This window comes from Festucalex cinctus, chromosome 3, assembly GCF_051991245.1.
Source record: "Festucalex cinctus isolate MCC-2025b chromosome 3, RoL_Fcin_1.0, whole genome shotgun sequence".
In the NCBI taxonomy this organism is placed as follows: Eukaryota; Metazoa; Chordata; class Actinopteri; order Syngnathiformes; family Syngnathidae; genus Festucalex; species Festucalex cinctus.
The window spans coordinates 17347473-17372260 of record NC_135413.1 but is presented as its reverse complement, the minus strand read 5'-3'; the positions used below and the strand labels follow the sequence as shown (position 1 = coordinate 17372260).

The following is a 24788-nucleotide window of genomic DNA, read 5'->3' as shown; positions in this document are numbered from 1 at the left end:
AGCCCTTGCGTAGTAGCCAGCGAGAACAAAGCGAAACTTTTATTTGTGCACAGGAGGAGCTGATGAACAACACAGAGCTGGTGCAGAGCTACCGGCAACAGATCAACAACACCATCAACCAGTTCAACCTGCAGCTTTTCTGGAACATGTACAACAGGTGTAATAAATTATTTTGAGATCGATTGATACATTGCTCTGGAAAACTGAGCATCTACATACAGCCTATTCTTCACTCATTTGCTCCCAAAAACGTATAAATATGTTCTATTTTAAAGGTCTTAAGTGTTCCAAAGACGTATTTCTCCGTTTTTTTTTGTTTTTTTTGTTTTTTTTAATTCGATAGCATACAGAAGCCTCTCAACTGCTGAGAACGGGTGAAGCAATGGTAGTAATTGCAAAAACGACAACGACCAGAAGGTGGAAGCAGAGTATAAGAGATCAACCAGGGCCACGATGAAAACAAGCTGATTTTCCCACAATTCTAAGCAGATTTGTGAATAAAAATGAAAGTTAGCTAATGCTAATTGCTGCAAAACGGAAACAGATAGAAATGTACGTTGTTGTTTTGTTTTGTTTTTCCTGATAAAAGAAGAAACTCTAATCTTTCTTTTGATAGGTTCCATGATTTTATAGCAATAGAACACAATATTCTGTGGGCCTTGCAAAATCAGTAAAAATCCAGTAAAACAGCCGGGAGCGAAGGGGGTTGCTTCAGTGAAAATGGTTGGGAGTGAATGAGTTAATATAGACTACAGGCAATGAAATCCCTAAATTCCTTGTACTGGTAATTGTAAATTGAAAAACGTTCTTAAACTGTTTTGGATTATTTGCCCACTGAGGTGTTGACAAACCTCGTGAAGGTGCTTTACATATATATTAAACAATCAAACAGCATATTCAATTAATCTTGTTGTTTCTAGTCGGAGGGACTTGGAGATGAACCGTAGTGGGACTGCGCTGAATGCCAAAACCCTAAAGTAAGTCCAACACACCTGTCAGTCAAAATGTAGTGACGATTGAACTTTTTCTCAAATCAGTCGACTGAAATTTCAGACTATGAAGTTCTTAATTCAGTCATTAAAGGAGAGAAAATGTTCCACTGGCAAGATAAACATGTCTTTCAGTTTTGATTTTTGTTAATTATTTATATTGGAAATATCCAGAGGTGGGTACTTCCGTGTATCCATTGGCCCTGTCGTGGACGGCAGATGCTCACTTTTTGTCGCGTGCTTGACGCAAAGCCTCGAAAAAATACACAGACTGAAGCAGGTTTTCATCGGTCGATCCAGGTCAGTACAGACAGTCTTTCTCAGTCCTTGTATTTTTTTTCAAGGCTTCGGCATCAAGGACAAGCTGACGGATACACGGAAGTGCCCACCTCTGCAAATATCAATCAATCAATCTGCTAATATATAATATCAGTAAAATGTTTACTCTAAATGATGGGTTTGTTTTAGGTGTCCAGTTATGTTGGTTGTGGGAGACAATGCCCCTGCTGAGGAAGGAGTGGTGAGTCCATATATGTCTCCTTATATATATATATATATATATATATATATATATATAAGTAGTTATAAATAAGGCAGTGGTTATGCTTACATAATAGCGAGAAACAAGAATAATTTTTAAAAGTTGTTTTGAATATTTTGAGTTATGAAGGATATTCAAGAAATTAAATTCTTGATTTTGCACCTAATGGGGCTGTGAAGCATAAGAACATTGCTGACATTTATAGCATACAGCAATCATATCAGAGGTAAAAAAAAAAATAAATAAAAATAAAAACTGCAGGTTTGTTTGATCCATCGCTCACCAGTGACCAGTGATATTGTAGTTTCCTGGGAATGAACAAGGATAAGGATAAGTTCTAAGACAAGTTGGTCCACTATTTGGTATCTATTTTGTACATTGTAAACATGTAAATGCAGTTAGTGACTTCATTTCCCACATAAAGCAGGTCAGTCAGACAGCCTTGGTAGAACTCAACACAAACACTCTTACTGTCATGTTTGTTTTTTTGCGAGTGGGTGTCTGCTGCCTTCAAAGTGGTGTGCCTGTGTGTGTGCATGCATGCGTGTGTTTTGTTGGGGGGCCAAATGGTCTCATTCTGACTCGGAAACCTCTCGATTCGAAATGGTCCAAGTGGCGTATATATGATTCGGTTCGTAGAATCTTAAATCAAACCTTTCAATTCTAAAACAGAAGGAATTATGATGGAGTCAGGGTGGGAAGCGAGAATGTGGTATTGATGTCGCATGAGCAGTTGCAGAATGATGGCGCGATAAAAAAACAGCGAGAGGAGGCGAAATGTAAAAAAATAATAATAATAAATTAGATGTGACAGATGGAGGTCATATCAACTGATGTGAGCAGTTGAGGCAGTGCTTGCTTCCAAATATGTCTTTTACTCGGAATCAACAAAGGATGGGGAGAGAAGGAAACATGTAAACAGAAGCTACCAAACATGTTTCTTTTTTTCATTTCTATAAGCTGGCTTATGAAATTGAAAAAGTGACTTGGCAGTCTATTTGAGTGATTTGGATTAAACACAGCAGGATTCAGTGAGCAATATCATGAAGTCTCATGTGTGCGTGTGAGCATTTGTGTGTGTATGTGTTCTCATCCCACCGGAATGAGTCATCACTGCAGCACATTGCAGTATCTGGGTCACTCGTAGACCCTTCTATAATGGACCCTATACCGTTAATATAGTGTCATTATGACCAGTGTGTTGTCTTTTGTAAAAGTTACTGCACGATTACAACTTTCCTTGTTAATGATGTTGCTTATTCTTACATTTAAGGTTGAGTGCAACTCCAAGCTTGACCCAACCAACACCACCTTCCTCAAGGTAATCACGGTGTTTACTGTTTACATATCGCAACCTGAATAATGTACATCATAATCTGTATAATATAATGGCCACTATAGGCCACAGTGTTTATTGTCATAAAAACATGAAAAACTTTTTCAACAAATGAATTCACTTTACCGACAATGAAAGTCAAGTAACAGAATAAATACTAGAGCTGCGAGCAGCTATAAAGGGCCCTCGCAACCCGGGCCACGTTGGGGTATATGCAAGTCGGGGGACTTGCACGTTGGGGTACTGTTAAATAGACAAGGACCATGGAAAATAGAAATGCATTTGCCGTGCCTTGTGTGTAAAAAGGTGCAGTAAAAGGCCAAAAATGATGCACAATTCCCAAAATAAATTCAAAAGTGTGGACTTTCTGATGTGTGTGCAAAGTTTCATGAAAAGTCGCTCGTTTGATATTCAAAACCAGCATCTGTTTATTTGAAAACATTGCATGGCACAGAGATGGTGTGTGATCAAATAAAAAGCTTTTTGATGACTCTTAATGTGGTGTCGCTGTGCAACACATATGTATTCATGACATAGTGAAGTATTGTGACAGTTTTGTAGGGTCCAGCAAACAGTAAATGTGTGACAGTTATTCAAGAAAAAATGTAGCTTTGAAGCAGGCTAACCAATGACATCATCTAAAGGGGAAAAAAGCACATGAGCAAGCATAGGTATAAGTAGAGCAGAAAAAGAGATGAAAGAAGTGCGAGAGATGGAACAGGAGAGGAATGCAGCTGTTTATGTATAGCTGTTGTAACAGGACAGATTAAATAACACTTTAACCTGGGGTTAACAGCGCCCTAGGACAGATAAACTCTTTAGTGTAAAAGTTTTCTGGGACAGATGAATCCCTTGGGGTCAAAGAGTTTGGGTTAGCACATAGTCTGTCTTAGGATAATGTAACCTCCATGGATGAATTAGTCCTAGGACGCTTTGACCTGCGGGCTAAAACTTCAGGGGGGTTAACCTGTCCTGTTATATTGTGATCATCGTCTTCGTGCATGTCCTCAGTGGCTTCTTCTGTCTGTGTGGCAGCATTTGATACATCTGTAGAACAAAAAAGAATGAAGAATCATGTTAGATCTGTGAAGTTTGGTTGTCTTAGGTGTAGTTTACAGAACAGTCGTGTGCATATTTTTAGCATGGTAGTGTCTTAATACAAATGCATATTATGTAATGCACTGTATATGGATATTACAGACGTAATATTTGACGGTGATCTTATATTCATAGTTTTTGCCCGTTAATAAATAATATAGCTAGTAAGTAATAAGACACGCAAAAATGGTATAGTTGAATCCTCTGGGTCAAAAAGCAATGTTTTAGGATTGTGTGATGAAATGATGAATAAAAGTAAGGATACGACAGGTACATAAATGGTTATGTAAGTGTAAAATTTGGCATGGTGTGTCCAGATACATGCAGGATAAATATAAAATATTATGGTGTGTGATTGATTTTTTCTTAGTAAAAATTTGTATTGTAAAGGTCAAGTCACTGTATGTCCAAAAAAATTAAAAAAAAAAAAATCTATGGTATAGAAACATCATAATCAGGGGCAAAGACATAAACATAATAATAGTAATTAATAATGATAGAATTTAAATACAATCTTTTCCATGAATATGTCAGTTATTTTGAGAAGATACAGAAAAAAAAGAACTTTGAAGTGTCTATCAGTGGATGAAAGAGGGCAAGATCACAGCGTAGCTACATGATATCAGTCACATTTGAAAGTAATCAAGTGTAGTATGTATTCACATTATATACATTGAGAAATTGCGGCTCAATAATCAGTCAGTGTTTTAGTTAACAGTCCAATTTTACCTTCAAGATATTCCTAACAGAAAAAAAGGAACGTGCATTAACAAAAAAATGTAAAAATGTCCATTGTCAAACATGTCATTCATTATACACAATGTGTAGGATGGGGATGCTTGCTGTGTTAGTGTTTGTGTGTCTTCCATGTCATATAGCTTACCATCACGGACAAATGCATCACATGCATCCTTTATATCCAATGCAGTCTGGAGTTCTTTCACAAGCTTGGTTTTGAAGTCTATCTGTTTTTCAAGTGCTCGATTGACTCGAGTCACATGGACTAGTTGGTTCATTTGGGAATGAAGATCAAGGCTGCGCTGGTATAAGTCGTTGCGACTGAAAGCATGATCAATGCATGCATACTGTAATGACAAAGCATTCAATGAAAATCAGTCATGTTAGATTCCATGATTCTAAATAGCAGAGGTAACGTGTTGGTGCAAAACGTTGTGGTCGTGTTGCATGTTACTCAATGGCTGTGTGTGTCAAAACGAGTTTATTTGAAAGAATATACAAATATATACACACGGACATATATATTTATACAGTATAACAGTACCGCATGTATTGGTTTTAAGGAAAGAGTTGAAAAGCAGTGTTCAGAAAAAAGCATAAGACGCACAAAGTACCATTTCACTACATGTAATAAGTTGTCAAGTAGACATGTGAATTAAGTGGTTAAGATAGTGGCTACTGTGCAAGTAAGCTTCAATTGTCTCTAAAAGGTTAGCATATGTGTTCTACATGATATCAATGGCTAGACGTGCTCGTGGAGAAACATTACAAACAGAAAAACACACTAAAGGTGCCTTTAACAAACCTGTTAATAAATGAGAACTTAATACATATATGTATGGCATACTGTATATGATTGAGAAAGTTGTCCTGTTTAGTTTATGTATTGTATACTTACGGAAAAAAGTTGGCAATCTTTGCGTATGGAGATGATTAGAGGGTCTTTATCAAAAGAGAATTTGCTTGGTGATTTGTTCATGTTCTGTAGAAAAGCAAAGGAGTAGAAATAAATACAGTATCATACTTCATAAACATACAAGAAATTTGTAGCTGTATTAACCATTGTTGGTATTTGAAGTGATAATTTAGGAATAGAAGTGTAGTGATTGCAGAATTTATAGAGTGCTTACCTTGTATGACTTTGTAGATGGAAATGTCTTTTGTTGAAAGAGCTCTTTGTTGTCTACTATATATGCAAGGACAAGCATAAGTAGGTGTGGTTATGAAGTACTTGACCATTGAAATAAAGCAGTGGTATCAAATGTATGGACCGTGGTTTGGCTCAGGCCTGCAAAGGGGTTTAATGTGGCACAAGAGATAATCTTGTAAGGTACAAAAAATAATAATAATATAATAGGTATGCCTCTGAGTTTTCACAAATCTAGGTCAAGTCAAGTCATCTTTAGATATTTCGCGCTTGAATCATCCAATCGGAAATGCTCCATAAAAAATGTATAGAGGGTGCGATTTATTGCAAATTGCACAAGAAATCTCTAAAAATTCATGTTAATGACAAGTCTGATGTGTGTGCAAAGTTTCACGAGTTTTCACACATGTATAGATAAAAAAAAACAAAGCAGCACTTTACTTGGCAACCAATGCATCGCTATAGCAGCAGCGTGCGACAAAATAAAAAACTTTCGATAAATTTGCATCTTAAACATCTTAAGATGAAACACACCAAGTTTGAACACGGTCGGATGAATTTTGTAGGAGGAGTTAAAATATGACCCCTAAAAAAGGCCACAAAAAAAGGCTACAAATCCCATCATAAATCAAAATGGCGGACTTCCTGTTTGGTTTAGCACATGGTTCCAAGAGACTTTTTTGTACATCGTGGGCTCTTATGTATGCCTCTAAATTATCATAGCGCTAGGTGAAACGTACAACCGGGAATGCTTCGTTAAAGAGGAGTTTTTTTAGCTCAAAATGTGATGCCCGGCCCCTACGGGACTTCCTGTTGGGTTTAGCACATGGCACCAAGAGACTTTTTTGTACATCGTGGGCTGTTACATTTGTCTACAAATTTTCGTAGCTCTAGCTGCTTCGTACAACTGGGAATGCTTCATTAAGAAGTAATTTTTTCCTTTGCAAACTGTGCATGCCACGGCAACAGCGTGCGACAAAATAAAAAGCTTTCAATAACTTTTCATCTTCAACATCTTAAGATGAATCACACCAAGTTTGGAGATGATCGGATAAACTCTGTAGGAGGAGTTCGTTAAAATAAGACCCCTATGAAATGGCCCAAAAAATGGCAACACGTTCCAAAGTAAATCAAAATGGCGGACTTCCTGTTCGGTTTAGCATATGGTTCAAAAAGAGTTTTTTGTACCTTGAGGGCTGTTACATATGTCTTCAAATATTGGTAACTCTAGGTGAAATGTACAGCCGGGAATGCTTCCTTAAGTTAGAATTTTGAAACACAAAATTTGATGCCTCGCCTCTGGCGGACTTCCTGTTAGGTTTAGCATATGGCACCAACAGGCTTTTTTGTAGATCATAGTCTGTTACATATGTGTACCAATTTTCGTAGCTCTAGATTAAACGTACCACCGGCAATGCTTCGTTAAGTAAGAATTTTGAAACTGTAAATTTGATGCCCCGCCACCGTCATATAGTATGTCAAAAACTTTAGATTTTTTACCATGATGTTGTCCCAGGTGTTGAGATGGTACAGCCCAAGTTTGAAGTCAATCGGGTTAACCGTGTAGGAGAAGCGGGCAAAAGTATGACCCCTGTAAATGTGCAAAAATGGGCCAAAATTGGACATTCAAATACTCATACCTCAGTTCCTGTCTATTTTAGGGTACACATATCAAAGAGGTTTTTGTTCATCTGGATGTGCTACAGGTGCCACACAATTTTCGTAGCCATAGGACAATCGTAGCGGGACAGGGATCCGTTAAACCTATGTAGGTGGCGCTACAGAGCCATTTTTCTGTTATCATGTATGGCGACTTTAAAATATCAAATTTTTCGCCAGACCCGATCTGCGTGTAAAGTTTGGTGAGTTTTCGTTCATGTTTAGTGCCTCAAAAATGTGGTTGTTTGCGGAAAAGAATAATAACAAAGAAAAAGAAGAAGAAGAAGAAGAATAACTAGAGCTGCGAGCAGCTATAAAGGGCCCTCGCAGCCCGGGCCACGTTGGGGTCCTTGCACGTTGGGGTACTTGTACGTTAGGGTACTGGCACGTTGGGGTACTGGCATATTGGAAGCAAAATTTCTTTGAAAATGGCATAATAAACGTTTACATGTAGAATATTTTTTTTGCCAGTGTGTGTCAAGCTCAACGGGTTTTGGTGATTGTTAAGACCTGCAAAAATCAGCGTCCTTTTTTATTTTTAGGCAATGAGTTGCCCTGATTGGTATTTTTTGTAAAAGTGTATATAGACATCATCGCTCGTTATACTCATTGCACAATGTTACTTTTATTGTCCAAAGGGGCAATCAAAAATGAATAAAACAAAATGGAAACATATATACGTTTGGATCGGTGTGAAGCCAGTGAACAATTTGAGTAGTGGAAACTAAAAGAATATTAATAAATGACTTAGTTATCACACTTAGAATGAGTTTACATTTTTTGTACAAAATACCGTATGTGTTTTTTTTTTTTATGCCTCAAGGGCTAGATGGCGCTTTATTTATAACTGAATGTTTTCATAGAGATACCTTCAGGCCTTGATTATAAGCATACATGTCCAGTGTGGGATTTTTTTTGGAGCATGTACCGTGGAGTTATTAAGCATATCCTTCATTCACGATATTGCTTTTAATGTCCATAGAGGCGATAAAAAATAAATAAAAATATATATATGTTTGGATAAGTCTGATGCCAGTGAACATTTTGAGTGGTGGAAACTAAAAGAATATTCATAAATGACTTAGTTATCACACTTAGAATGAGTTTACATTTTTTGGACAAAATACCGTATGTGGGGTATTTTATTTTATGCCTCAAGGGCTAGGTGGCGCTGTATATATAACTGAATATTGTCATAGAGATACCTTCAGGCCTTGACGATAAACATACATGTCAAGTTTGGGATTTTTTGGAGCATGTACCGGGGAGTTATCAAGCATATCCTTTTTCATTGTGAAACACAAATTTTGATGCCCCGCCCTCATCATATAGTATTTCGAAAAGTCAAGATTTTCCCCCCTGTCGTTGGCTCAGGTCTTGACATGGTCCAGGTCAAGTCTTAACTCAGTTGGATGAAACGTGGAGAAGAAGTGGGCAAAAGTATGCCCCCTGTAAATGTGCAAAAATCATCAAAAATGGGACAATCGGGTTGTGGGGTACTGGCATATTGGAAGCAAAATTTCTTTGAAAATGGCATAATAAACGTTTACATGTAGAATATTTTTTTTGCCAGTGTGTGTCAAGCTCAACGGGTTTTGGTGATTGTTAAGACCTGCAAAAATCAGCGTCCTTTTTTATTTTTAGGCAATGAGTTGCCCTGATTGGTATTTTTTGTAAAAGTGTATATATACATCATCGCTCGTTGTACTCATTGCACAATGTTACTTTTATTGTCCAAAGGGGCAATCAAAAATGAATAAAACAAAATGGAAACGTACATACGTTTGGATCGGTGTGAAGCCAGTGAAAAATTTGAGTGGTGGAAACTAAAAGAATATTCATAAATGACTTAGTCATCACACTTAGAATGAGTTTACATTTTTTTGTACAAAATACCGTATGTGGTTTTTTTTTTTTTATATAAGCCTCAAGGGCTAGGTGGCGCTGTATTTATAACTGAATGTTGTCATCGAGATACCTTCAAGCCTTGATTATAAGCATACATGTCAAGTGTGGGATTTTTTTTGGAGCATGTACCGTGGAGTTATTAAGCATATCCTTCATTCACGATATTGCTTTTAATGTCCACAGAGGCTATCAAAAATAAATAAAAATATATATATGTTTGGATAAGTCTGATGCCAGTGAACATTTTGAGTGGTGGAAACTAAAAGAATATTCATAAATGACTTAGTTATCACACTTAGAATGAGTTTACATTTTTTGGACAAAATACCGTATGTGGGGTATTTTTTTTTTATGCCTCAAGGGCTAGGTGGCGCTGCATATATAACTGAATGTTGTCATAGAGATAGCTTCAGGCCTTGACGATAAACATACATGTCAAGTTTGGGATTTTTTGGAGCATGTACCGGGGAGTTATTAAGCATATCCTTTTTCAGTGCGAAACACAAATTTTGATGCCCCGCCTTCATCATATAGTATTTCGAAAGGTCAAGATTTTTCCCCCTGTCGTTGGCTCAGGTCTTGACATGGTCCAGGTCAAGTCTTAACTCAGTCAGATGAAACGTGTAGGAGAAGTGGGCAAAAGTCTGCCCCCTGTGAATGTGCAAAAATTGTCAAAAATGGGACATTCAAAAATTCGTAGCTCACTTCCTGTTCATTTTAGCATATGGGTCCAAGAGACTTTTTTTGTAGGACTTGGGCTCCCTCATACACCTAAAAATATTCGTCGTTCTTGCTTAAACGTACAACTGGGGCTGTTTCGTTAAAGATTTCTAGGGGGCGCTATTGAGTCATTTTTGTAAAAATAGCACAATCGCCGATAAAAAATTGCTCATTTTGCCAGGCCAGCTGTGTGTGCCAAGTTTCGTGTGTTTCTGTGCCAGTTTAGGCCCTCAAAATTGGCGTTGTTTTCTTGGCGAACAGCGCTTAGCCACGCCCACAGCGACTCGCGAAAACTCACAAACTTCGTGTTGTGACAGCATGAAGGCCGACACCCTCATCTGAGCAAATATGAGGTAGGTCCAGTTAACATGGTTGGAGAAAAACATTGAAGAAAAATCGTAAGAAAAAAAATTGCCAGTAGGTGGCGCTATCAGTAAGATGAAATATAAGTTTGTAGATGTCTTTAGGGCTGGACTCTCATCAATTGTGTACAATTTTGAGAAGATAGCATCATCTCGGTCAAGTTAATGCAGCTTTTGTTGTCACGAGAAATCTTCAGACTTTGCGGCACCGTAGCGGCCACGCCCTTTGGCGAAAAGTTACAATATTCGGTGTGGGGCATGATCAACATCTTAAGGCTTTTCTGACCAATTTTCAACTGGATCCCTTCAACGAGCTCAGCACAGTAGCTAAAAACGTAAAGTATGACAATTATTGTTACCACTAGGTGGCGCTACATGGATAACTGAATTTTATCATATAGATGTTTTTAGGCCGTGACTATTAAGTTGCCTGAGAAGTTTGAGATTTTTTGGAGCTTGAACATGGGAGTTATTAAGCATTTGCTCTTTCTGGACAAATGAAATTTTAAAGGCAATATTTGATGCCCCGCCCCCGTCATATAGTATTTCGAAAAGGCAAGATTTTTTCCCCAGTTGTTCTCTCAGGTCTTGAGATGATAAATGCCAAGTTTGAAGTCAATTGGATTAAAAATGTTTGCAAAGGGGGAAAAAGCATGACCACAGTGAATGTGCCAAAATAGGCCAAAATTGGACATTAAAAAATTCATAGCTCACTTCCTGTACATTTTAGCTACATGGTCCCAATAGACTTTTTTGTGCGTCTCGGCGTGCTACACGTGCCTGCCAATTTTCGTTGCTCTAGCTCAAACATGCCGGGCTTGGTTTTTATTTTTCTATGCTAGGGGGCGCTATAGAGTCGCGTTGTTATGACGACTTCATAATATAAAATTTTTCGCCGGGCCTGAGGAGTGTGCAAAGTTTGGTGAGTTTTCGTAAATGTTTAGGTACCCAAAATCGTGATCATTTACGGAGAAGAAGAAGAAGAAGAAGAATAATAATAACTAGAGCTGCGAGCAGCTATAAAGGGCCCTCGCAGCCCGGGCCACGTTGGGGTCCTTGCACGTTGGGGTACTTGCACGTTGGGGTACTGGCACGTTGGGGTACTGGCATATTGGAAGCAAAATTTCTTTGAAAATGGCATAATAAACGTTTACATGTCGAATATTTTTTTGCCAGTGTGTGTGTCAAGCTCAACGGGTTTTGGTGATTGTTAAGACCTGCAAAAATCAGCGTCCTTTTTTATTTTTAGGCAATGAGTTGCCCTGATTGGTATTTTTTTGTAAAAGTGTATATACACATCATCGCTCGTTGTACTCATTGCACAATGTTACTTTTATTGTCCAAAGGGGCAATCAAAAATGAATAAAACAAAATGGAAACGTACATACGTTTGGATCGGTGTGAAGCTAGTGAACAATTTGAGTGGTGGAAACTAAAAGAATATTCATAAATGACTTAGTTATCACACTTAGAATAAGTGTACATTTTTTGTACAAAATACCGTATGTGGGGTATTTTTTTTTTATTTTTATATAAGCCTCAAGGGCTAGGTGGCGCTGTATTTATAACTGAATGTTGTCATAGAGATAACTTCAGGCCTTGACGATAAACATACATGTCAAGTTTGGGATTTTTTGGAGCATGTACCGGGGAGTTATCAAGCATATCCTTTTTCATTGTGAAACACAAATTTTGATGCCCCGCCCTCATCATATAGTATTTCGAAAAGTCAAGATTTTTCCCCCTGTCGTTGGCTCAGGTCTTGACATGGTCCAGGCCAAGTCTTAACTCAGTCGGATGAAACGTGTAGGAGAAGTGGGCAAAAGTCTGCCCCCTGTGAATGTGCAAAAATCGTCAAAAATGGGACATTCAAAAATTCGTAGCTCACTTCCTGTTCATTTTAGCACATGGGTCCAAGAGACTTTTTTGTAGGTCTTGGGCTCCCTCATACACCTAAAAATATTCGTCGTTCTTGCTTAAACGTACAACCGGGGCTGCTTCGTTAAAAACTTCTAGGGGGCGCTATTGAGTCATTTTTGTAAAAATAGCACAATCAATGATAAAATATTGCTCATTTTACCAGGCCAGATGTGTGTGCCAAGTTTCATGAGTTTCTGTGCATGTTTAGACCCTCAAAACTGGCGTTGTTTTCGTGGCGAACAGCGCTTAGCCACACCCACAGCAATTCGCGAAAACTCACAAACTTCGTGTTGTGACATCATGAAGGCCGAAACCCTCATCTGAGTAAATATGAGGTAGGTCCAGTTAACGTGTTTGGAGAAAAACATAGAAGAAAATTCGTAAGAAAAAAAATTGCCACTAGGTGGCGCTATCAGTTAGATGAAATATAAGTCAGTAGATGTCTTTAGGGCTGGACTCTCATCAAATGTGTGAAATTTTGAGAAGATAGGATCATCTCGGTCAAGTTAATGCAGCTTTTATTTTCACGAAAAATCTTCAGACTTTGCGTCACCGTAGCGGCCACGCCCTTTGGCGAAAAGTTACAATATTCGGTGTGGGGCATGATCAACATCTTAAGGCTTTTCTGACCAATTTTCAAATGGATCCCTTCAACAAGCTCAGCACAGTAGCTAAAAACGTAAAGTATGACATTTATTGTAACCACTAGGTGGCGCTATATGTATAACTGAATTTTATCATATAGATGTTTTCAGGCCGTGACTATTACGTTGCCTGAGAAGTTTGAGATTTTTTGGAGCTTGAACATGGGAGTTATTAAGCATTTGCTCTTTCTGGACAAATGAAATTTTAAAGGCAATATTTGATGCCCCGCCCCCGTCATATAGTATTTCAAAAAGGCAAGATGTTTTGCCCAGTTGTTCTCTCAGGTCTTGAGATGATAAATGCCAAGTTTGAAGTCAATTAGATGAAAAATGTTTGCAAAGGGGGAAAAAGCATGACCACAGTGAATGTGCCAAAATAGGCCAAAATTGGACATAAAAAAATTCATAGCTCACTTCCTGTACATTTTAGCTACATGGTCCCAATAGACTTTTTTGTGCGTCTCGGGGTGCTACACGTGCCTGCCAATTTTTGTTGCTCTTGCTCAAACGTGCCGGGCTTGGTTTTTATTTTTCTACGCTAGGGGGCGCTATCGAGTCGCATTGTTATGACGACTTAATAATATCAAATTTTTCGCCGGGCCTGAGGAGTGTGCAAAGTTCGGTGAGTTTTCGTGAATGTTTAGGTACCCAAAATCGCGATCGTTTGCGGAGAATAAAGAAGAAGAAGAAGAATAATAATAATAATAATAATAATAATAATAATAATAATAATAATAATTTTTACAAAAACAATAGGGACCTCGCAGCGGTCGCTGCTCGGGCCCTAATAATAATCCGATCGAAAAACAATAGGGACCTCGCAGCGGTAGCTGCTCGGGCCCTAACTAGAGCTGCGAGCAGCTATAAAGGGCCCTCGCAACCCGGGCCACGTTGGGGTATTTGCATGGGGTACTGGCATATTGGGGTACTGTTTCATAGGAAACCGTCTAAATTGTAAATGTTTTAGACATGCTTTGTGTTTGCAAAGTTTCATGGAAGGCCAAAAATGATGCACAATTTAAAATCAAAATGGATTGGCACATGGCTATAGAATACTTTTTGGAGGTATTAGGCTGATAGGTATGCCTCCCAATATTCACACATCTAGCTGAACCATATAATCGGATATACTTCATAAAACTATCTAGACGACGCTATTGAGCCATTTATTACAAATTGCACAACAAATTATAAAATATTCATGTTCATGAGAGATCTGATCTGTGTGCAGTTTTGTGAGTTTTTCCCCGTGTTTAGACTCTCAAAAAAAAATTCTTTGCAAACAATGCATCCCTAAAGCAAAGGCATGTGACAAAATAAAAAATTTCAATAACTTTTCATCTTAAATATCTTAAGATGAAACATGCCAAAGAATGAAGACGATGTGATAAGTTTTGCAGAAAATATGACCCCTATAAAAGGCCCCAAAAAGTGGCTACAAATACCAAAGTAAATCAAAATGTCAGACTTCCTGTTTGGTTTAACATATGGTTCCAAGAGACCTTTTTTGTACATCGTGGGCTCTTATGTATGCCTCCAAATTATCAAGAAAAGAAGTTGGGTTTAGCACTTGACACCAAGAGACTTTTTTTAAACATCGTGGGCTGCTACATATGTCTACAAATTTTCGTAGAATACTTTTTGGAGGTATTAGGCTGATAGGTATGCCTCCCAATATTCACACATCTAGCTGAATCATATAAAAAACATTTTTCTTTGCAAACGATGCATCGCTACAGCAACGGCGTGCAACAAAATAAAAAATTTCAATAACTTTTCATCTTAAATATCTTAAGATGAAACGCGCCAAAGAATATATGACGCCTATAAAAGGCCCCAAAAATGGCAACAAATACCAAAGTTAATCAAAATGGCAGACTTCCTGTTTGGTTTAGCATATGGCTTTAGAAACTTTTTTGTAAGTCTTAGGCTGATCTCCCAATATTCACACATCTAGCTGAATCATATAAAAAACATTTTTCTTTTCAAACAATGCATCGCTACAGCAAAGGCGTGCGACAAAATAAAAAATTTCAATAACTTTTCATCTTAAATATCTTAAGATGAAACGTACCAAAGAATATATGACGCCTATAAAAGGCCCCAAAAATGGTATCAAATACCAAAGTTAATCAAAATGGCAGACTTCCTGTTTGGTTTAGCATATGGCTTTAGAAACTTTTTTGTAAGTCTTAGGCTGATAGGTATCCCAATTTTTTCACATCTAGCTGAATCATACATTTCCTAAAGCTTCATAAATATGTCGAGATGGCGCTATGGAGCCATTTATTGAAAATTGCAGAAAAACTCTCTAAAATATTCATGCTTATGACAAGCCTGATGTGTGTGTAAAGTTTCATGAGTTTTTGCACGTTTAGATAAAAAAAAAAAGCAGCATTTTACTTGGCAAACAATGCACCGCTATGGCAACGGTGTGCGACAAAATAAAACACTTTCGGTAACTTTGTATCTTAAACATCTTAAGATGAAGCACACCAAGTTTGAAGACAGTCGGATAAATTTTGTAGGAGGAGTTCGTTAAAATATGACCCCTAAAAAAGGCCACAAAAAATGGCTACAAATCCCAACGTAAATCAAAATGGCGGACTTCCTGTTTGGTTTAGCAGATGGTTCCAAGAGACTTTTTTGTACATCGTGGGCTCTTATGTATGCCTCTAAATTATCATAGCGCAAGGTGAAACGTACAACCGGGAATGCTTCGTTAAAGAGGAGTTTTTTACCTCAAAATGTGATGACCGGCCCCTACGGGACTTCCTGTTGGGTTTAGCACAGGGCACCAAGAGACTTTTTTGTACATCGTGGGCTGTTAAATTTGTCTCCAAATTTTCGTAGCTCTAGCTTCTTCGTACAAATGGGAATGCTTCTTTAAGGATATTTTTTTTCCTTTAAAAACAGTGCATGCCATGACAACAGTGTGCGACGAAATACAAAGCTTTCAATAACTTTTCATCTTCAACATCTTAAGATGAATCACACCAAGTTTGAAGATGATCGGATAAACACTGTAGGAGGAGTTCGTTAAAATAAGACCCCAATGAAATGGCCAAAAAAATGGCAACACGTTCCAAAATAAATCAAAATGGTGGACTTCCTGTTAGGTTTAGCATATGGTTCAAAAAGAGTTTTTTGTAGGTCATAGCCTGTTACATATGTGTACCAATTTTCGTAGCTCTAGATTAAACGTACAACCGGCAATGCGTCGTGAAGTAAGAATTTTTAAACTCTAAATTTGATGCGCCGCCGCCGTCATATAGTATATCAAAAACTTTTCATTTTTCACAATGATGTTGTCCCAGGTGTTGAGATGGTACATCCCAAGTTTGAAGTCAATCGGGTTAACCGTGTAGGAGAAGCGGGCAAAAGTATGACACCTGTAAATGTGCAAAAATTGGCAAAAATTGGACATTTAAATACTCATACCTCACTTTCTGTCTATTTTAGGGTACACACTTCAAAGAGGTTTTTGTTCATTGGGATGTGCTACAGGTGCCACACAATTTTCATAGCCGTCGGACAATCGTAGCGGGACAGGGATCCGTTTAACCTATGTAGGGGGCGCTAAGGAGCCATTTTTCTGTTATCATGTATGGCGACTTTAAAATATCAAATTTTTCGCCAGGCCTGATGCGCGTGTAAAGTTTGGTGAGTTTTCGGTCACGTTTAGTGTCTCAAAAATGCGATTGTTTGCGGAGAAGAATAATAAGAATAAGAATAACTAGAGCTGCGAGCAGCTATAAAGGGCCCTCGCAACCCGGGCCACGTTGGGGTATTTGCACGTCGGGGTACTGGCATGTTGGGGTACTGTCAAATAGGAAACCATCTAAATTTTAAACGTTTTTGCCATGCTTTGTGTTTGTAAAGTTTCATGGAAAGGCCAAAAATGATGCACAATTAACAAAATAAAATCAAAATGGATTGGCACATGGCTATAGAGAATACTCTTTGAATATATTAGGCATGCCTGCCAATATTCACACATCTAGCTGAATCATATAATCGGAAAGACTTCATAAAAATGTCTAGAGGGCGCTATTGAAGCATTTATTGCAAATTTAATAAGAAATCTCTAAAATATTCATGCTTATGACAAGCCTGATGTGTGTGTAAAGTTTCATGAGTTTTTGCACATGTTTAGACCCACAAAAAAAAAGCAGCATTTTACTTGGCAAACAATGCATCGCCATGAAACGGCGTGCGACAAAATAAATAACTTTCGATAACTTTGTATCTTAAACATCTTAAGATGAAGCACACCAAGTTTGAAGACAGTCGGATAAATTTTGTAGGAGGAGTTCGTTAAAATATGACCCCTAAAAAAGGCCACAAAAAATGGCTACAAATCCCAACGTAAATCAAAATGGCGGACTTCCTGTTTGGTTTAGCAGATGGTTCCAAGAGACTTTTTTGTACATCGTGGGCTCTTATGTATGCCTCTAAATTATCATAGCGCTAGGTGAAACGTACAACCGGGAATGCTTCGTTAAAGAGGAGTTTTTTACCTCAAAATGTGATGACAGGCCCCTACGGGACTTCCTGTTGGGTTTAGCACATGGCACCAAGAGACTTTTTTGTACATCGTGGGCTGTTAAATTTGTCTCCAAATTTTCGTAGCTCTAGCTGCTTCGTACAACTGGGAATGCTTCATTAAGAGGGAATTTTTTCCTTTGCAAACTGTGCATGCCACGGCAACAGCGTGCGACGAAATAAAAAGCTTTCAATAACTTTTCATCTTCAACATTTTAAGATGAATCACACCAAGTTTGGAGATGATCGGATAAACTCTGTAGGAGGAGTTCGTTAAAATAAGACCCCTATGAAATGGCCCAAAAAATGGCAACACGTTCCAAAGTAAATCAAAATGGCGGACTTCCTGTTCGGTTTAGCATATGGTTCAAAAAGAGTTTTTTGTACCTTGAGGGCTGTTACATATGTCTTCAACTGTTGGTAACTCTAGGTGAAATGTACAGCCGGGAATGCTTCATTAAATAAGAATTTTGAAACACAAAATTTGATGCCTCGCCTCTGGCGGACTTCCTGTTAGGTTTAGCATATGGTTCAAAAAGAGTTTTTTGTAGATCATAGTCTGTTACATATGTGTACCAATTTTCGTGGCTCTCAATTAAACGTACCACGGCAATGCTTTGTTAAGTAAGAATTTTGAAACTGTAAATTTGATGCCCCGCCACCGTCATATAGTATGTCAAAAACTTTAGATTTTTTACCATGATGTTGTCCCAGGTGTTGAGATGGTACAGCCCAAGTTTGAAGTCAATCGGGTTAACCGTGTAGGAGAAGCGGGCAAAAGTATGACCCCTGTAAATGTGCAAAAATTGGCAAAAATTGGACATTTAAATACTCATACCTCACTTTCTGTCTATTTTAGGGTACACACTTCAAAGAGGTTTTTGTTCATTGGGATGTGCTACAGGTGCCACACAATTTTCATAGCCGTCGGACAATCGTAGCGGGACAGGGATCCGTTTAACCTATGTAGGGGGCGCTAAGGAGCCATTTTTCTGTTATCATGTATGGCGACTTTAAAATATCAAATTTTTCGCCAGGCCTGATGTGCGTGTAAAGTTTGGTGAGTTTTCGGTCACGTTTAGTGTCTCAAAAATGTGATCGTTTGCGGAGAATAATAATAATAATAATAATAATAATAATAATAATAATAACTAGAGCTGCGAGCAGCTATAAAGGGCCCTCGCAACCCGGGCCACGTTGGGGTACTTGCACGTCGGGGTACTGGCACGTTGGGGTACTGTCAAATAGGACAAGGACCATCTAAAATGTTTTTGACAAGCCTTGTGTGTGCAAAGTTTAATCAAAACGCAAAATATGGTGCGCAATTCCCAAAATAAATTCAAAATGGCGGACTTCCTTTTAGGTTTAGCATACGGCTACAGAATACTTTTTGTAGGTCTTAAGCTAATAGGTATGCCTCCCAGTTTTCACAAATCTAGGTCAAGTCATCTTTAGTTGTGTATCGCTTGAATCATACAATTGGAAATGCTCCATAAAAATGCATAGAGGGCGCTATTGAGCACAACGTTGGGTTACTTGCACGTCAGGGTACTGGCACGTTGGGGTACTGTTACATGGAACAAGGACCATTTAAAATGTTAGTTTTTTCCATGCCTTGTCTGTGCAAAGTTTAATGAAAAAGGCCAAAAATGATGTATAATTCCCAAAATAAAATCAAAATAGCGGACTTCCTCTTTGGTTTGGCAAATGGCTACATAATACTTTTTTGTAGGTCTAGCATAATCATACAATCGGAAATGCTTCATAAAAATGTCTAGAGGGCGCTATTTATTGCAAATTGCACAATAAATCTCTAAAAATTCATGTTCATGACAAGTCTGATGTGTTTGCAAAGTTTCATGAGTTTTCATGTGTATAAAAAAAAAAAAAGCAGCACTTGACAACTGTTACATGGAACAAGGACCATTTAAAATGTTAGTTTTTTCCATGCCTTGTCTGTGCAAAGTTTAATGAAAAAGGCCAAAAATGATGTATAATTCCCAAAATAAAATCAAAATAGCGGACTTCCTCTTTGGTTTGGCAAATGGCTACATAATACTTTTTTGTAGGTCTAGCATAATCATACAATCGGAAATGCTTCATAAAAATGTCTAGAGGGCGCTATTTATTGCAAATTGCACAATAAATCTCTAAAAATTCATGTTCATGACAAGTCTGATGTGTTTGCAAAGTTTCATGAGTTTTCATGTGTATAAAAAAAAAAAGCAGCACTTGACAAACAATGCATTGCTATGGCAACAGCGTGTTACAAAATAAAAAACTTTCGATTACTTTGCATCTTAAACATCTTAAGATGAAACACACCAAGTTTGAAGACAGTCGGATAAATTTTGTAGGAGGGGTTCGTTAAAATATGACCCCTGAAAAAGGCCACAAAAAATGGCAACAAATCCCATCATAAATCAAAATGGCAGACTACCTGTTTGGTTTAGCACATGGTTCCAAGAGACTTTTTTGTACATCATGGGCTCTTATGTATGCCTGCAAATTATCATAGCGCTAGGTGAAACGTACAACCGGGAATGCTTCGTTAAAGAGGAGTAATTAGCTCAAAATGTGATGCCCGGCCCCTGGGGGACTTCCTGTTGGGTTTAGCACATGGCACCAAGAGACTTTTTTGTACATCCTGGGCTGTTACATATGTCTACAATTTTTCGTCGCTCTAGCTGCTTCGTACAACTGGGAATGCTTCATTAAGAAGGATTTTTTTCCTTTGCAAAAAGTGCATGCCACGACAACAGCGTGTGACGAAATAAAAAACTTTCAATCACTTTTCATTTTCAACATCTTAAGATGAATCACACCAAGTTTGAAGATGATCGGATAAACTCTGTAGGAGGAGTTCGTTAAAATAAGACCCCAATGAAATGGCCAAAAAAATGGCAACACGTTCCAAAATAAATCAAAATGGTGGACTTCCTGTTAGGTTTAGCATATGGTTCAAAAAGAGTTTTTTGTACCTCGAAGGCTGTTATATACCTCTACAAATTTTGGTAACTCTATGTGAAACGTACAGCCGGGTATGCTTTGTTAAAGAGGAGTTTTTTAGCTCAAAATGTGATGCCCGGCCCCTGGGGGACTTCCTGTTGGGTTTAGCACAGGGCACCAAGAGACTTTTTTGTACATCTTGGGCTGTTACATATGTCTACAAATTTTCGTAGCTCTAGCTGCTTCGTACAAATGGGAATGCTTCTTTAAGGATTTTTTTTTTTCCTTTAAAAACAGTGCATGCCATGACAACAGCGTGCAACGAAATACAAAGCTTTCAATAACTTTTCATCTTCAACATCTTAAGATGAATCACACCAAGTTTGAAGATGATCGGATAAACACTGTAGGAGGAGTTCGTTAAAATAAGACCCCAATGAAATGGCCAAAAAAATGGCAACACGTTCCAAAATAAATCAAAATGGTGGACTTCCTGTTAGGTTTAGCATATGGTTCAAAAAGAGTTTTTTGTAGGTCATAGCCTGTTACATATGTGTACCAATTTTCGTAGCTCTAGATTAAACGTACAACCGGCAATGCTTCGTGAAGTAAGAATTTTTAAACTCTAAATTTGATGCGCCGCCGCCGTCATATAGTATATCAAAAACTTTTCATTTTTCACAATGATGTTGTCCCAGGTGTTGAGATGGTACATCCCAAGTTTGAAGTCAATCGGGTTAACCGTGTAGGAGAAGCGGGCAAAAGTATGACCCCTGTAAATGTGCAAAAATTGGCAAAAAATGGACATTTAAATACTCATACCTCACTTTCTGTCTATTTTAGGGTACACACTTCAAAGAGGTTTTTGTTCATTGGGATGTGCTACAGGTGCCACACAATTTTCATAGCCGTCGGACAATTGTAGCGGGACAGGGATCCGTTTAACCTATGTAGGGGGCGCTAAGGAGCCATTTTTCTGTTATCATGTATGGCGACTTTAAAATATCAAATTTTTCGCCAGGCCTGATGTGCGTGTAAAGTTTGGTGAGTTTTCGGTCACGTTTAGTGTCTCAAAAATGCGATTGTTTGCGGAGAAGAATAATAAGAATAAGAATAATAATAATAAGAAGAATTCCTACAAAAACAATAGGGCCTCGCAGCGGCACCGCCGCCGCCGCTGCTCGGGCCCTAATAAGAATTCCTACAAAAACAATAGGGCCTCGCAGCGGCACCGCCGCCGCCGCTGCTCGGGCCCTAATAATAATAAGAAGAATTCCTACAAAAACAATAGGGCCTCGCAGCGGCACCGCCGCCGCCGCTGCTCGGGCCCTAATAATAAGAATTCCTTCAGGAACAATAGGGACCTCGCAGCGGTCGCTGCTCGGGCCCTAATTAGAGTCCCTATTTTGGTAGACAGGCACACATGTGCTTGGTGTACAAAACGGGCACATCTTCCTTTCATTCATTTAGTTGTTTTTTTTTTTATTACACTATCTGACAGACAGAAAGTAGACTAGAATTTAGACCAGCTAAAAGCATGTCTAAATTGTGGCGCTCTGTGAGTTTAAAGGGAATGAAAGGGGCGGCTTCCAAGATGGCTGTGTTCACTCTCACATCTGAATTTATCTAACTGCAGCTGTCTACAAAGATACTAGAACAAGAAAACTCCTACGATGCACACATTCGCACCACACTTTGCGCAAGACTTTTATGCTAGGCACAAAATTAGTGTCCTTGGATTTAGAATTATAACTCAAACATTATTGTCAATGTATTCATTCTCAAGTTATTTTCACCTCCTTAAATTCCTTTAATTGCTTCAAAATAAAAGACGGATAACAGACAAATTGGGGACAGATTATCAACATCAATTTGTGAAAACATAAATTTGAACATACTTATATTCGGTAATACACATTTTTAAACAATACTGTAAAATTGTTTTGATCGTCATAGATGATGTTGACCAATGTGACAGATGTCAATGATGGAAAAACTATCGATATGAGCAGAAATGCCTGAAGTCAGCGCATACAGTACGAAGCCACTCAAAAGTGCAAGAATGGCTTTTCAGCTTCAAAGAACTTGATTCATGACTGTTTATTTTTGTTATGGCAGATGGCTGACTCTGGTGGACTACCCCAGCTTACACAGGTAACATTTGAACTCATCACAGTATATGAGGCACTTGAAAAATACTCAAGTTTTATGAGACTGTCTTGTTTTTACAGCCTGGGAAGCTCACTGAAGCATTCAAGTATTTCCTTCAAGGAATGGGCTACAGTAAGTATCAACAAGCAACTATTGTAGGTGATATTTTATCTTTAAATATTTCTTTTTTGTCACAATGTGTGTAAAACTGCAGATTAGCAGCAGTATTGAGTATTTGAGGCCGAGTTTTGTTCAGAGAGACATAAGTTGTATTAATGTTGGCCTCTGTCTCCCTTGCCCTGTTCTCTCAGTCGCTTATGTGAAGGATCGGAGGTTGAGTGGAGGGCCAGGTACTTCCTCCTCCACATTCACCTCTGACCTCTTATTGCTGCCCTGTTTGATGCTCTTTTCAAACATTTACTTTATTTTGTCTTAAATGCAGTGTTTTGGGATGTTCTGAACATATTTATTTATTTATTTATTTTCATTTTCAGCATTTGCAAGACCTAAAGGCCCTTCATCTCAGAATAATTTTTCCTTCAATGGAAAAATATACCGTCCTTTCTATCCCTCCCCCTCATCATGTCATTTCCAAAACTGCTCTTTGCATGGCCCTTAACTAGCTTTGGCAAGGCCCTGCTCATTGTATTCATAAATGTAAATAGTTAACATTAAGAACTGCAATTTCAATATCATTTATATTCTTATATACGTCTACTCACATGTGTCAAACTCGAGGCCCAAGGGCCAGATTCGGCCCGCCACATCCTTAGTGGCTCGCCAACGCAAACCATGTATATCTAATTTTTTAAATTTAATTTATTTTACTGATTAAAATCCCTCAGAGGGAAATTCAATGTACACTCTGCTATTTATATTTTGTAGTTCACCTACACACAAAGAAACTTCATGTACCAAAATTGCAAATTGTCTTCATTTTTTATATTATTGAGTCTTTTTTTTTTTTTTTGGAACAAGTGAACAATAGTTTAAAGGGATACTTGAGTCATTGAAGAATTTTCAGCAGTGAAAAGTTAATATTTTGTCCAGAATAAATTTGACAACTTAATTATTTTTCATGTACAATTAATACCTTTAAAAAGTAATTTTTCTACTTGCTGTCGACGGATGATGACATCCCCTGTGCTGAGGAAGTATGTAACGGCCAATCATGGCTAACCTGTTTTCTGGGTTTGGTCAGTAAACTGAGCCATGATTGGCCATTTCCTACTTCCTCAGCACAGGTGATGTCATCATCAGTCGACAGCAAGTAGAAAAATTACTTTTTAAAGGGATACTTCACTTATTTAGCCCATTACAGTGTTCCCTCGTTTTCCGCTGGGGTTAGGTTCCAAAAAATACCCGCAATAAATGAAATCCGCGAAGTAGTTAGCTTTATGTTTTACAACTCTTATAAATGTTTTAAGGCTCTAAAATCCCCGACCGCACAATTTATACACTTTTCTCATTGAGGCATTGACATGTTCTCACATTTCTCTCTTGTTCAAACATTGACAATGTTCAAACCTTCATAAATTTTATAAAATGGGTATATTACTGTAAAAAAATATGCAAAATTGCACTTAAAAAAAAATCCGCGCTACAGCGAGACCGCGAAAAGTGAACCGCGTTATAGTGAGGGAAGACTGTATAGCAATAAAAATTTAATATTTTGTCTATAATTAATTTGATACTTTCATTATTTTTCGCGTATAATTAGTACCTTTAAAACACATTTTGCAACTTGCTGTCGACTGAAAATGACATCACAAGGACTCAGGTAACCAATCATAGCTCAGCTGTTTTCTAGGTTTGGACAGGTGACATTCACAAGCTGAGCTGAAAATATTTATTATGGGCAAAATATTAATGTTTGACTGGCTAAATAAGTAAAGTAACCCTTTAAAAGTATTAATTGTATACGAAAAATAATGAGGTTACCACATTAATATTAACTTTTTACTTCTGAAAATGGCTCAATGTGTCAAGTATCCCTTTAACAAAGTATTTTCTTGATTTTAAAACTAGTTATCCATCAATATGTGGTGCATTTATAATATTATAATGGCCCTTTGAGGGAA

The 24788-nt window shown here is 37.9% G+C and overlaps 1 protein-coding gene across 5 annotated transcripts in view; it reads left to right on the top strand.

The window, feature by feature from the left end:
• ndrg4 (NDRG family member 4) overlaps positions 1 to 24788 on the top strand; it is a 65343-nt gene that overhangs the window by 35795 nt on the left and 4760 nt on the right. For 3 of the 5 annotated variants that reach the window (XM_077516242.1, XM_077516243.1, XM_077516245.1), the window contains 7 exons: positions 54 to 157; positions 921 to 977; positions 1458 to 1509; positions 2804 to 2851; positions 22675 to 22710; positions 22788 to 22839; positions 23019 to 23057. In XM_077516242.1, the coding sequence (XP_077372368.1) occupies positions 54 to 157; positions 921 to 977; positions 1458 to 1509; positions 2804 to 2851; positions 22675 to 22710; positions 22788 to 22839; positions 23019 to 23057 (388 nt within the window). The remainder of the gene's footprint in view (positions 1 to 53; positions 158 to 920; positions 978 to 1457; positions 1510 to 2803; positions 2852 to 22674; positions 22711 to 22787; positions 22840 to 23018; positions 23058 to 24788) is intronic. The other 2 variants (XM_077516244.1, XM_077516246.1) reach the window with 1 other exon arrangement.